The sequence below is a fragment of the Sturnus vulgaris genome, chromosome 10 (genome assembly GCF_052056855.1).
Source record: "Sturnus vulgaris isolate bStuVul1 chromosome 10, bStuVul1.hap1, whole genome shotgun sequence".
NCBI classification, from domain to species: Eukaryota; Metazoa; Chordata; class Aves; order Passeriformes; family Sturnidae; genus Sturnus; species Sturnus vulgaris.
This window is the reverse complement of record NC_142252.1, coordinates 6,424,595-6,439,506: the sequence shown is the minus strand read 5'-3', so window position 1 is coordinate 6,439,506 and position 14,912 is coordinate 6,424,595. Positions and strand designations below refer to the sequence as shown.

At 41.1% G+C, this 14,912-nt stretch overlaps 1 protein-coding gene across 10 annotated transcripts in view; it reads right to left on the bottom strand.

Annotated features, from left to right (window-relative positions):
• Positions 1–14,912, bottom strand: part of NEU2 (neuraminidase 2) — a 35,982-nt gene that overhangs the window by 4,830 nt on the left and 16,240 nt on the right. For 2 of the 10 annotated variants that reach the window (XM_014879524.2, XM_088170663.1), the window contains one exon: positions 12,429–12,715. The exons of 2 other annotated variants lie outside the window; for them this stretch is intronic. In XM_014879524.2, the coding sequence (XP_014735010.2) occupies positions 12,429–12,457 (29 nt within the window). In that variant the 5' untranslated portion in view covers positions 12,458–12,715. Of the gene's footprint in view, positions 1–4; positions 1,565–1,590; positions 1,690–3,481; positions 4,416–4,438; positions 5,315–7,399; positions 7,425–12,428; positions 12,716–14,912 lie in introns of those variants that run through there. 6 more of the 10 variants (XM_088170666.1, XM_088170665.1, XM_088170662.1 and 3 more) reach the window with 6 other exon arrangements.

The following is a 14,912-nucleotide window of genomic DNA, read 5'->3' as shown; positions in this document are numbered from 1 at the left end:
TTACCAGCATGTATCTGGCTATTTATGGCTCCTGAAACAGAAACTCACCAATGTGCTTCCAGACTATTTAAAGGGAGATTATTTAAAGGGAGATTAGTCAGCCTGTCTAGAGCAGCATAGGTTCCCTAGCGCTCATTCTCATGATGCCATCCTGATCTTACAGTCCTGCTTCAGAGCAGGGCACCAGGGAGGGAAAAGAAAGGGGAAAAAAAAATAAAGGAGAAGGGAGAGAGAGAGAGAGATCTGGTCTGGCCTGTGAAACCCTTGATGGAAAGCCAAGAGATCAGTGCCATGCTGCAGCCTGCTGCACACGAGTCCCTCCTGTGTGAGCCTGTCACCTGCACACAGCTCTGCCCACACTCCCAGCCCCTCTGTGACACGCTCACTGTGAGTGTCACAACATCTTCCACTTACTGCCAAATGGGGATTGAGGAAATAGCTGAACTGGGAATAGCTCCATAGAAACAAGCCTGAGGTTCCTGGACACAGTAACTATAATCAAGGAAAGTACTAGAATCAAGTGACATCTCCATCTATCCAGAGACTAAACAGACATACGTGTGTGCATGTACACTTGTACATACACTCCCTATACACAGTGTGGGTATTATGGCTGTATGCATAGCATAGCATAGCACAGATGCTATGAATCCATCTGCAGAGAAACTTTTCTATCCTTTTTTAAACACACAAAGTCAGTATTCAGCTTTTTCTACAATCTCTCTTGTGGATTCTCATGCAGAGATTTAGTCATAACAGTTTGAGTTTCATACAGAAATAACAATGCAGGATCTTTAAATAAGCTTAAAGTTCATTATATATATTTATTAAAAGAAAGAAAATAATGCTGCTTTAGTTACTTGTCCAGCCAACTGAAAGGAATTGATTTTTCTTTTGACCCCAACCTGTATTCAAAGGCATGCCCACTAACTAGACCCTTATGAATAAAAAAGAAGTAAAATTGGCAAATATGGAGAGCCATATGAAGAGTGTTCCAGTGCTCATACTCCAGGACTACAGGAATTCAAATCACACATGCTAGTCCTTCCAAGGGTCCATTGCATGTGTCCACAATGCTACTCCATTCCTAAACCCTACTGAAATAGCACTGGCTGGCCTGCAAGGAAGAAAAGAGTGTTGCAGCCAGCATACCCCAAGGACATGGGCAGGACAAAGTTCACAGCAATATCTTTTGAAATACTAAGAGCTATATTGGGAAAAAAAAAAAGTAAGCTTCTGGGAATACAAAGGCCTGAAACAGAAGCAAGAGACTGGAGAGCTGTACACATGAAGACAAAAATTGCTCAGACCTGTATCAACTGAACAACCCTGGAGAGAAGAGTTAGCTGTACTTTTGTGAACTATAGGAGTAAGAAAGGGGAACTGGATGTAGCAATATTTTCCTAAGAGAAAAGAACATAGCTGTTCACCTCTTTCTGGATGACACAGGTGCTAGTGAGGAGAAGGGAAATTTATCATGTAGCCATTAAGCCAATATCCCCTACTGTGTTTTGATGTTTACTGGAGTCTTTAATTTATTTTCCAAGCTTTTGCTTGCAAAGTGTCTTGTTTAGGGAGCCTGATGTTTACCTGCAATTCCTCTCCAAAGCACGAGGGAAGCTGCTGCACTGAGATCCAGTACCTCACCTCTGGGCAGCACTGGGCAGAAAGATGAGCACACTGGAAACACTAAGAGAAGGGAGAGTTAAACTGAAGGAAGCCATTACTCATCATTTGCAAGTTACACAGCTGTAATGATTTCCAAAGCAGAGACTGTTTCCAGCACACCAGAAGAGTCAAAAGAAATAACAGCTGGCAACAAGTGTATCTATGGTGGATTTAATGCCTGGAAGGAGCCCAAGTGGCAGTCAGGAAAAAGTGCTGGCAGACACCAGAAGAGGGTACTTGTTCCTTCCACTTCTGCACTTTAAGGCAACTCACATGGATTTGGAGCAGGATGAGCCACTGCATGTTTATTTGCTTTAATCCTCCCCAAGAAAAGTGAGTAAAAAGCATAACATTTCCACTGGCCTTAGCTTCTGTAAAAACCTGTTCTGAACGTGATCAGAACCAAGCTGGAATGACAGCATGTCTTTAAACAAACCAAACCAACAGAAATGAAGTAATATGCTGAATTTGATGCATTGGTCCCTGTCAGAGAGCTCTATACTCTGTGTAGCAGGTAGCTTGTTCTTGAATGATTTCAGATAGGTCCTAAAGAAGTACTCTCTCATTAAGGGAGAGTCTGGGGGAAAAAATATTATCAAAAAACACAGAGAAAGTCAAGTGCAAAACTCAGCTAAAATTCTGCTTTCAAGGCAAGCACAAGAACCTAGGACTGGTTGTTCTCTACTCAACATCAGACCTGGACTTACAGTGTTTTCCAAATTTATAAAGTCAACCAAGCATTATGCCAAAACACACTCCTTGTCTCACTTAAAGGGAAATAAGGTATATTGTATAGGGCTAGGAAACAGAAGACCCAGTTTTCTTCTAGAATAATTGCTACATAGTGCACTCCTGTGTGGAAGTTTTCCTCCCTCCTAAGCAGCATGATTCTGCCTGTTTCTGCCAAAGCCCAGCATTAGAGGGCTCATCTCCAGCCTGCTTATGTCCTTAGACCAGACCTTACACTAAATCTAGGCTATGGTATTTCTTAACAAGCCAGACAACACACATTTATTTAACCCTAACCCTCAATGTAAAGTCCGAAAGGTGTTATCAGCAGAAACTGTCAAACAATAAACCTTGAGCAAACTAAAACATTCAGAATTCAAAACTGAAAAAGACAAAACTGGAATTACTTTAATCCAGCAGCCAGTTGAACTAAACTTTTTAACCACACTAGAAAAAGAAAGTTTATTTTATGGTAAAAACTTCATATACCACATTTACAAGGAGATTTTCCATCTCCCCAGCACATGCTTTCCTAAACAATCAGGATCTGCTTTCCAATTGTTATTGTGGCTCAGCTTGGCAGTAGCTCCTGTGCCTTAAAGTGGAGGTTTTCTTAGCAGGGGAGAAGAATTGCATGAAGCAGCAGTATTTTTCTTAAAATATATTTGGTGGAGGAATACAAAAATTGCATTCCTACTTGAACCTACAAAATGTTGTATTTACCTTTTTAGTTTCTAGCAATGTCCACAGTTATGAAAAGACTAAAAGAAAAGAAAAATAAATACCTTTTTTACTCTGTGTCTTCTGGAAGTCACGTCAAAAAGAAAAAAAAAAATAACTAAAAAGCACTCCTATTGGATTAGAAAAAAAGGGAGGCTCACCACACTCTTACCAAAATTATTTATGTTTGCAGCAATGCCAGCTGTCTTGGATCTCCAGGAAAAGCTATCAACTGGCGTATAAACACAAGCTTACATTTAAATAGCAAACCTGTTTTGCATATAAGGGGTGGTTCCATGTGAGCCAGACAAACAATAGGGAAAGACTTTTACATTATTATAGTAATTAAGCAGCATATTTCTACCTGCATGGGTTGGCACACTTTGGCACAGCTGTTGGTTCTATACAGTTCAGCATGCTGTCTTGTTTCTTGGTCCTCTACTCTGCTGGTGCTAAGGAAGGCAAAGTTCCTCTGGTTGCAGCACGCGGACTCCCAGTGCTTTCTCTGAGTACTGAGCTCTGGGAAAGTTTCCCTGAAGAACCTACGAAATCATTATAACCGACCCATGTTGGTGCTGTGATAATCTAACATTCTGCCTCCACACACCTCCACTCCATCAACATGTTCTTTCTGGATAAGAAATGGGTTAACACAAGAGTGCCCAGGCAGGAATGCAGGAATGACATGCTGATGAATTCAGGTGCAGCTCCCTGAGCCTCTATGGAAGTGTTCTGAGGCCAAACTATCCTAGCAGCTGCAGGCAAGGAGATACTGAGGGGGAACCAAGAAAGGAAACAGAGAGGAGAGTACAAGCCTAAGGTCACAGCTGAGGAAGAAAGAGACAGCAGCACCCCTTCTCTCAATTGTGCCCTGGCTGGCTGAGAGGCAGCACCTGCAGCTGTTGCAAGTACCCAAGTAAATCATTTCACAACTACATTATGCTACTGCTGTCAGTACTGCTATTTCCTATCCCATTTCTTGCTGCATCCCTTGCTTTCCCCTCTTCTCTACTGAGTTTCCATTGCTGCCATTAACACTTCTTGTCTTTGAAGTGATCTGAAAGATAGAGAATAACAACTGATTGAGAATAGCAACATCTGTCCTGTGAACAGATCTTGCTAGTACTGGAAAAAGAGTAAGAAAAGTCTCCTCATGTGATGGCAGTTGTGATGATATGTGCAAACCAAATAGGAAGCTGCAAAGGTGTGAATTTACAATCAATCAGCTGATCAACCAAACTAAGGTAATGCTTCTGTATTATTCTGTTTCTCTTGAGCAACCCTGTATCCTTTTCTGTGCCAGCAGGAATGCTCATCTTACCTTGGCAAGTCATCAGAGGATATCAGACTGGCAGAAAATTAATTCAGAGGGGGGGGAAAAAAGCGAACAGTTTCTGCTGGGTCATTGTCCTGGACTGTGTCAGCAAGAGTCCATCACGCAACAGAACCTGCAGTTGGAGCAGGAGTATGAAGTTGCTGACAGGAGGAGCAAACTCACCACCCAGACTAGCACTTATTGGATCTAATTAGCTGCATCGTAAAACCGCACCCCGTGTTTACAAACCTTGCCTAACTGGGTGAGTAAAGTATGGCATTAATTGAGGCACACAAGAGAAGACCAAAGGCATTTGTGTCTCACTGCGTTACCTGGAATCAAAGAGCAGTTAGAAAAAGTCCCTCCAGAGGGATATATGACAATGTCATTGATATCCACCAGATACTAACTTTTAAGAGTGGCTCCTGGAGAAAATCCAGAGTCAAGTAAAGCAGAAGCAATTAATGGAGAAGAAAGACACTGAAGAGGCTACTAAGGTGCAATCTGCCTGAAAGCTAGACATGACTGATTGCTTTATGGATTTCTTCACCTTTTTTCTTCTCCCTGGCTAGCAGCAGTGTTATTCAGGTGATTTTCTGAGTCACACACTTGGCTTCTGCAGACAGACAACCCATAAATACTCATTTGTTTAATAAAAATCACCTTTCCCAGCTGCAGCTTAAAACTGGTTGTCCATCTCTTCTGAGTGGAAGTCCCAAGTGTGGCTTGGTGTGGTGGCAATGGTTCCATGGGCTATGGTGGCAGCATGCTTATGGCAGAGTAGCTCTGCCTCTGGCCACCTCCCCTTGCCATCTCTTTCTAAGTAAGATTCCATACATTCCCCTGCAGCCAGCTGGGGTGCCCCACTGTTATAAATACATACTATAATATTGGTTTTTCACAAATATTAAAATGGATGCTGTATGTATAATGTTAAAGTAACTTTGCTATAAAAGATATCATCTTTATTTCTGCTGTTAACCAAACTTACACATAGTAGTGAAATACAGTTATGCTTGTGGTAATTGAACTGCCTGCTTGGTTGGGATAACATCCTGTGAATGTACGATGAAGACCGTTGCTAGTATCAGCACCTACTGTCTCTAACAAGTATGGACTAAAGCCCAAAGGTGATAATGATAACGGACTAAAACCACAGCCAAGAAATGTGCATGCTCTAAAAAGGCAGACTCGAGGAGGAGCCATTCTAAACAGTTCTTGGAACATGTAAACTAGTTTGGGGAAAAGTGTAAATATGCATAATTTTTTATAAATATGCAGTAGGCTGATGCAATAGAAAAGGTAAGTAAAGGGGTGTCTCCAAGTCTCCTACTGCCCTGTATTAAACTTCTAAATTTTACCAGGAGTGAACTTCGTTTTTCACACCCACCTTTGACCCACTCCCCAGGACCAGTCAGTATCAGACATGGCTGTGCAGAAGCTAACAGTCTAGAAAGGCTAAATCTACTCCTAAAATGAAGGATGTGCTGCTTAGCCCTGCTTTGAGGTTAAAATGAGTGAATTCCTGTACAGAATAGTCCCACAATCAACATGTGGGCACCCCGCACTGCTTCCCTGCAGCCACCAACTCCACTGCCAGCATCCAGGCTCCAGCACTGCTCTTCAGCCTCCAGCCCACAGCACAAACCTCTACTTGCAAAACCCCTCCCTTCTGATAAAAGAAAAAGTGCTTTTCCCAAACAAAGTGTTGTGTTCTGAAACTATTTTCCAAAACTGTTCCTCATTAACTATCAAAAATGGATGTCCCACTGTAGACATGCACAGCTTGATCCTCCCTCTTTCCTTTCAGTGTAAATCAAAATCAGTGTTACCACCGAAGTTTTAAAACAGGTTAAGGTCTGAGGGGATCAAAATCTTCACTTCTATTGTTCCACACTTACTTCATTGCCCTTATATCTGATTGTTGTAATGAAAACGTTTTTAAAAAGGTTTAAAATGCAAATGCAATGTGTGGGTGCATGAATAAGAGGATGTAAAAATAATGCAGAAGATAATATAATGACAGAATCCTGAACAATGGAGCATTTGAATTTGGAGGACCGTGTTCAGTTTTGGGTGCCACCTCTTAGGAAAGATACGGCAATAGCTGCAAATGGAGGCTGAGGAAAAGAATTCAGAAGCTAATGCTCATGAGTGTATGTGAAAAGAAATTAGCAGGAAAACAAGAAATGGCACATCTAGTGATTGACATGCAGTCCATTAAAAATTGTCAATGTATATTTCCCTTGCAAAATGCTCAAACCTCATTCCATTGATTCCCAACATCATTAGAAAGGCAAGGCTGGCTCAGGTAATTCAGTGGTTTTGCTATGCTGTACAGTGCAGCTGCTGCTGTCAGGCAGCTGTAGTTCAAATCAAGAGGTCTGTGGGGTCAGATCATGTGAAGCAGCAATTACACAGTACTGCAAATTTTAAGTTAAAACATGATGTGCTGCTTTCCAGGCATTGGGGAACATAGTGTCATGGGTGCACAAGACAAATCCTATAGACCTGGGCTTTGACTAAAAGCCTGTTCTGTCCGGGATGGAAAAAAAAGATAAGCAATTAAAAGCCAAAGTAATAATAATTATGAATATAACAAGCAAATGCTAATGGCAGAGCTCTTTGGGGAACAGGGTTCACTGGATGAGAAAATATCCACTGTTTTTCTCTTAATGCTAAGGCTAGTTAGGGAAAAGGGCCTCTGAGCACATTTGAGACCAGCACCTCACTATCCTTATCAACTGTAGGTGCAACAGGCATGAGGAGAAGGTACTCTGGGTTTGTACTCTTTCACACTCCACTGACTCCACTTACATTACTTTTGATTTCCATCAGGAGGAGTAAGCACAGAATCCTGCTGCTGGTGCCTCTCTCACAGTAAATACAATTTATTTCCTCACCTTGTGGAAAAAATTGGACAAAATCAAAAAAATATTCCTTTAACTCAAAGAACAGCAGCATTACCACATAGCAGATCTGTAAGCCTTCTGGCAGTCCATGGTGACTCATGGGTTTGTCACAGGGAAGCTTCCTCACCCTGTGAGAGACAACACCCAATAAACAGCCTGCCTATTATACACATTACACCATTTCTCTATTTACTTTACCCATTTGGAACAAAAAAAGAAAATACACTTAATTTTTGTTAACAAAACGAATGGCACAAGCTATGGGAAGCAAATGAAGAGGTGGTGAGGTTTGAATACAAAAAGAGGATTGAAGAGGCAGGATTTATTTAGCCCTCAGGAAAAAAAAACACTAAGAAGGAGTCACTGCAGCAATTTGATGACTGGAAAATGCAATAAAACTGTAGTTCCTTGCTTCATGTACTCTGCAGTGCTTGGACACTCAGATAAGCAAGTCTGAAGCACAAGGCTAGCTAGATTCACCCTGGGCAATTCTTGCAACAGAGGGGAGTTCTCCAAATTCCCTCATTCCTGAGTCCTGCCAGCTCTCAGACCAGGAGTAAACAGGCCTGATGGTGACCTTGATTAATCATTACAGGATTAATTGGTGGCAGACCTCTATGCCCAGGCCAGGCCTTCAGCTGGTATAAAGGGACATTGACACTGGTGACCATGAATCCATGATGTCTGAGCTCAGATTAACCCAAGCTTAACTCTGTGAACATCTTCCATGGAGTAGGCTGGGCATATAGCTGCATTTTGAAAAAAGTAATGTTGTGATCAAATAAAATATTTTGAAACTAACAAGACACTTAGCAAGTTCAGTAAACTTCAAAAAGAAAGTAAAAACCAAAGGAGACATTAGCATCAAGTTCAGCAGGCTATGTGATGTTTTTTCTAAGAGTCAATCCAAATGCAGTCTTAAAAATACAAAGTGAGTTACCTGAAGATGAGGGGAAAATTCTCTCCTAGGTATAGCACTGATCTAAGCAATCACTATTATTTGTCTTCCTTTGAAGCACTGGGCCTAAGTTGCCCCCAGAAGAGAGACATTCAAATCATAGCAAGCAAGTAGCCTAGTAATAAGAAATTATTTCAAGAAGGAAAATTATCACAGGCATTTGAACTGATCCAAAAAGCCTTAAAATAAAACCAGGCTGGCTCTCCTATATCCACCCCAGTGCCCAGGTATGTGACCACACATGAAATTAAGAAATGGCAATCTAAAAATAGTCATAAACATGTAGGTCTTTTCATCTCAAATGGCTGTAAATAATGTAAAACAAGAGCAGTTTCTCAGCCTGGGCCTTAAAAATGGAAGCAAATACTATTTACTCTTTCCACTTGAGTTTGCAGATTTGGACCGAAGTTTCACCCAGTTGTTAAAGATTTATTCGGGAGGTTTAACAATCCCCTGTCATTACCCTTGGCACAAGCAGTGCAAAGGACGTTCGGGGCATGTTTGTACTAACTTATCTGGGTAAAGAGAAAGCTGTTCCTTTAAACTGTGTTTGCTGTGACTCTGGAAACTGAACAAACAAAATCTGAGGGACGCTTTACTCTCAAGCAAAACTGACAGGAAGGTACAAGGACTGAAGGACAGCGAACCTCTGTAGGACATACCTGCCTTTGGATTCACAACTGAATTGCAAATCTCTAACAATTTGGAGGAGTTTAATTCAGACTTTTTGGACATACCTCATGCTGATGGCAAATGAGCGACTGGATCAGCCCCTGAGTGTCAGGTGAGTAAAATCCTATTCTGGGGGGATGCTGGAAGAGGAAGTGCCAGAGGAAAAAACCTCAGGCCACAAACAAAGGCACAAATCCAGTGCCCAAGATAGAACTGACTTTGCTCTACAAGCAAAGTCACACTGAAGGAATCCTGTGCAAGCCAGAGAGAGCACAGTTGTGACACTGTTTAAATATTGGCTGACAGAGAGGAGAGACACCACTGGCACAACCTGGTAGGCATAAAACCCACCACCCACAGGGAGGAAGCCTAGTCAGAGGGGAGACCCAGACTGCATAGAATAGCATTAATGTGACCAACTGAACTGCAAACATTTCCAAACCAACCAAGCTGTGTGTCTTTTTCCAGGGGCAGCACAAGTTGTGATTTTTCCTGTCAAACGTTTATGTGTGATCTTGCTTTAAAAAATATATAAATAAAGACAGGAAATATGAAAAACAGCCTGTTTTACCTCCAGGCTGATCCTTCCCCTGAGCCAATTTTTCCTTTCACTCTCAGGAGGCCAATTGCTGTGAATCCAGTGTAGCTGTGAACTCTGTCCCAGCAATTATGTATGTTTTAAAATGCTCAAAGTAAACAAGGACTCGAATTTCATAAGAACAAGCTAGCTCTTCTGATCTTAAACTATCAACAGATTGGACCGTTATAGTGGAGCTGTCACTTCCAGACCCAGATGAAAGTAGGAAATTGCACTAAAATAATGAAAGATATTTAGAATATTGTGCTGAACCTGCAAGAAGTACTAATTGGCTGGTATCCATTTTAAGAGACAGACAGGAATTTTATTCAGAGCAGATTTTCTACAGATTCAAATTGGTATTGTTTACAAATCTACTTTAAGAAAAACTGTAAGTACAGGAATATTTTACATATCATACATTACTGTATGTTAAACACCACAGTAACTGCCAGAGGAGAAGAACCCAAAGAATCCATTGTCCCACATTGCTATATTTAGGTGAGGACGTTTGCAAGACAATGTAAAATGCTTTAACAATGTAATTACCCCATCTGTCCCTGAGTATGTGACCAGTGCCTGGGGATTTCACTCAGATTTTCCTTTCTAAAGGAGCTTGTTCTATGATTTCTACAGGCAATTATAATTTTCCCCTCAATAGTTATTGGAGGAAATAATTCATGTTTCCAAGCAGCACCCCATGGAAACTGCCCCATCATATCTAAAATAAGGAAAACTGACAAGATTCAGTAAGGCCTGAAACAATCTGGAAGTTTCATCTCTCTCTTGCCTTCTCTTTCCTATGCGAAATCATATTGGAAACAGATGCCTATGAAAAATCAGGTCAAGCAGGTTACTCAATCTGCAAAACTTGGACTTTGCTGTTCCAAGAGGGAGCAATTCCTAAAACAAGAAGCCTTTTTAGGAGCAATTGCAGTCAGCTCAAATAAAACTTAAAAAGAACAACAGGGCCACTGAGGAACTAGAAATCTAGAAAAGATCCTTGCTTTTCACTTGAGGACTGAAATGCAAAAAATATCAAATGAAAAATAACCAAAACCAAGAAAATATTCAAACTAGTTCATTTTTTCCATTAATTGCAGTGTGTTCCAGAGTTCTTTTGAACACATCAGGTTATCTCATGTCATGCTCTTGCACTTACATAGAGCTCCTGCTCAAGTAACTCAGAAGTAAAATGACTATAGAAAAATGCAGGAGTATTCACAAACTATAATATACTGCATCCAGTCCAGAGATGGGGAACTAAGACTGACATGCTCAAGATTGCCCAGGGAACTGCAGTAGAGCTAAGAAATTTCTTCTTCTCTCCCAGAACCCGATCCCATGCCACAGCCATGAGATTAACTACCCTCATCCCAGCCTTCCTCTTTCTGTGCTTAAAAATTGGGAAAGAAGAGGAGGGTAAAAACTGCTGTTAGAAGGAAAGATCCAGAAGGGAAAGTTTTGCCAACCTTTCCCAGTGCTCGGGTAAAGTAAGCTGCAGAATTGCAGTTGCAGACACCATGGCACTAATTTGACAAGAAGATGGAGACTCCCTGTGGATACACACGCATCCAGAGCATTGCACATGTCCCTCATTTTCTATATTGTCATGCTGGCTAGTGCTGCAGCTGGCAAATTAGAAGCAAGTGGGGAAGGCTTGGGGTTGATTGCCTAAGCCCTGGGCTAGTCCCCCAGTGCTGAGAGAGAAGAGGCTGCTCTGCTCTGCACTGGGAGCTGCAATCCAGCAAGCTTCTCTTCCCACCAGGGTCTAAAAACGGCCATTCTGAAGGGGAAGTTTGCATCAGTCAATGCTGTTTGCTAATGATTTTTCAGAGTTGTGTTATCAAGTGCTTTTCCTGAGTTACTGAGGACCCATGCAGTCAGAGTAACAGGCTGTAAGAACAGAATCAGCTTATGTCATGTTTGAAATTAGCTGAAATTAGCTTGATGCAGTTGACAAGGATAGCATGGCATAGCAGCACTCCAAACCTGTCCAGCTTTTCAAACTAGCAGTAACCAGCCTAACAGGATTCTGATGTCTTAGTGACTTCTGGCTCCCTTGCAGCTACACATTTGCAAGCAGATTCACCAAACAGGCACTCCTTAGACCTCCACCCAATAAACACTGAGGGAGAAAAAAGTGAGAGCTCTACTGTTTCTTGATCAGTAAAATTAGCCTTCTCTTTCCCTGCTTCTGTATGGAAGCTTTCAAATGAAAAACTCTATGAATTCTTACCTCTCTGCAGTTCAAACAACCACCCATGCTCATTTCTTCCATAACAAGTGTCTAATATACAACCAGCAAATCTAGAAATAGAAGTGGGCATCATTATATTTTTCCCCAAGAGCAGCAGAGGTCTTGTCTGCCCAAGGGACACTTGGCCTGTCTTCTTACTAATGAGTCTGTCTTGAAAAGCTTCAACCAAGACATCTGTTAATCCTCCTTTTCCAAGTGTCCTAGGATTACTAAACCTCTGCTTTCAGCAAGTCATTATGGCCTAGATATTATTTCTCCTACTATGTTTTTTACTAAATCATTTCATCAGAGACTAAAGCTTCTATACTTTAGTCCTTTAAGTTTTTTAAGTAAGTTCTGCATTGCATACACATTCCGTGGCTAGAAGGCTTCACACAGCCCAAACAGAACAAACAAAAAGGAACAAGGACTAGCAACTCCCACGTGCAGTCCTGCAAAACAGAAGAGATCATCAGGCAGACTGCTGAGAGCCTTCCTGTGTGCATTCTTGCAGAGTACATAAGTATCTCCTGCTTTGACGCTGCATCCTGCGATTTGCCCCTAAGCCATGAGCTGATAATTGTGCACTACCTCCAGCCTGGGAGATGCAATGATTTGGTTTTTAATTATTCACTTACCTTCCAGAGATAAGCCTGGAAAACCTCATGTGTTTTCAACCACAGCTACTTAGCAACAATCTCACTAGTATCTTCTCAGCAGAAATAAGGAATGGGATGGCATCAATGGCAAGAACATTTCATAAACAACAAGAAGAAGGAAAGGGGGCTTCCTCTAGAGGCAGGAGCTCTTGTTAGTAGAGAGATATCAGTGATGTCACAAGGATGAGTTTTATGCATTTTACTTCTCAGGACTCTCTCGAAATCTTCAAGCAAAGATGTGTTTTCTCCATTGCATGAGTAATAATCTAAGGAAAGGAATAGAAATAAGGTCAGATTTTTGGTTTATTAGTTTTATAATAAAAATCAGAAGAGTTTGTAGATTTCCACTTGTGCGCTTCTGTATGATTTTAAAAAGAGGTTGACTCCTTCTACACAGCTGGAGAGAAAGTGTGTGCTTATATATGTGTATATATGTACATAGACACATATGTAATATAGCTCCAGAGGCAAAATTCTTCAACACCTTAGCTGTTGCCCATGGCTACATCTACTACATGAGACCCAGGGGCGCATGGAATTAAATGGGATAGGGCTGGACCACTCGCTGAGTGAGCAGGGATGACAATTAATAGTGGCATATAAGAAAACACATCTTTGTAGGTAATTGTTCTTGAATCATAAACAATCAGTAAACAGTAAGAAAAATAAACCATGCTGCAGCAGAAAAATATGCAGCTTTTTAGTGTTATTTATTAAGTATATATTGATATATAGGAGTTAATTTACACAAAGTAGTGTTTCATGCAGAGGGAATTGTATGAAGGCGTGTATCGTCTTCTGTCATGTGTTATAACATTTGTAGAACACACTTATTTGGTGGTCCTGTGGACACATGGCTTACCTTTATGCATAAAACTACCCACAATGCTGGACTTAATTCCAGAAACATTTTTAGATCTAGCAAGAACATTTGAGTCATTTTTAGCCACTTTAAATATACTGGTTTCTCTCTCCATCCCCATTCACTTGGTCTTAGAGTTTCTAAAGCACATGGTTTGGAGGATTTATTATATGGGGCCAATGTATTTATTTTTAGTCTCTGAAGTGTTTCTAAAACAGGTTCTCTGTAACATATGTGCAAGACAAAATAGTTTTTTTGTCACAAAATTGTGATGAACTCTATAATTCTGTCTTGGTTTTGCTAGCTATAAATAAGGTATCAGCACTAAATCATGGCAATAGAACCATTATGTTAGCTTCCTCAGCTGAAAGACTATCTCAAAATCGGACTGGTTGTAGTATGATTCTGTTAAGTCTGGTTATAGAATTCAATCTTATTTACAATATAAGTACAAAATGTTTAATTTCTGGAAACATGTGGGGTCAAACTCTTTGATATTCTTTCAGCCAGCATTTCCAAACTTATTGTCTAATTTTCTCTGGCTTTTGCTGTGAATCTCTTTGGTCCATGTCTTATTCTCTGGTCAGTCCGTTCTCATGTTCCACCTGTTTGTCTCCACCTCTGTGCCTTAATCAAATAATATCTTAGCCTTGCACCTAAATAGTTGGAATTCCTTTGTTATATACCTTGCTCTGGACAGGAACGTGAACTTAACTGTCTTTTGCCACCACCTAATAGAAAATGTCAGGACTATAAACACTTCCAAGGATGGTGATCTCAACCAGGAATAACGAAAATATAAATATTTGTGTAGTCAGGCAGCTGAGGGTGGTGACAGCTTTAGGGTAAGATGTTACCATGCCTGTTCATCCTTCTGCTGGAAGTTGGTCCCCCTGGAGCAGGGGTGGCTCAGCAGGACACGTGGGAACACCACACTCACACTAGCTTCAAGTCTGTGCCTTCACCTCAACCACTGATGAGGCTAAATGAATTCATAGCTGCATCTGCTGAGAGCTAAATCTGCCAGAGCCTAGGGCTGAGTCTGTGGGTGTTACTATTCCCCTGACTCAGACAGAAATATCTCCCGATGCAAATGCAGGCCTGAGCTTGTGCAGAGCCCCAGACTCTCTGTCAGGGTCCTCTTGCATGTGGCACTCCTTAAGGGTTTGGCACCCGCATGAGCAAGAGCGACTGCCGATGAGTAAGGCCTGCTCTGGATTTTGGACTGTGCTGCATACCAGCAGAGCTGGGTTTGCCTCATTATCATGAGTGAAAGAATTTAGAGATGACATTCCACTCCAATTAAAACCAAGTAAGATTGAGAAAAGTCACTGCCTAACAGACGAGCAGGGATGTAATTGGGGACTGTTTCTAGTGGGAAACAGAGGTTTGGTTTTGGTTTGCACAAGACTTTAAGAAAAGCATTTTAAAATGAAACTGTTAAGATGCAGCTAAATTGGCATTTGCATGTACATTTAGACAGTATTTAAAGAAAAAATATTACAGGAGCCATGTTATTTATAAGGGCTTGAAGTCAAAATTTTGTCTTAAAAGAGCTCTATCTGGTTCATCAAATATACATGAAAGGTGTATCCCTATAT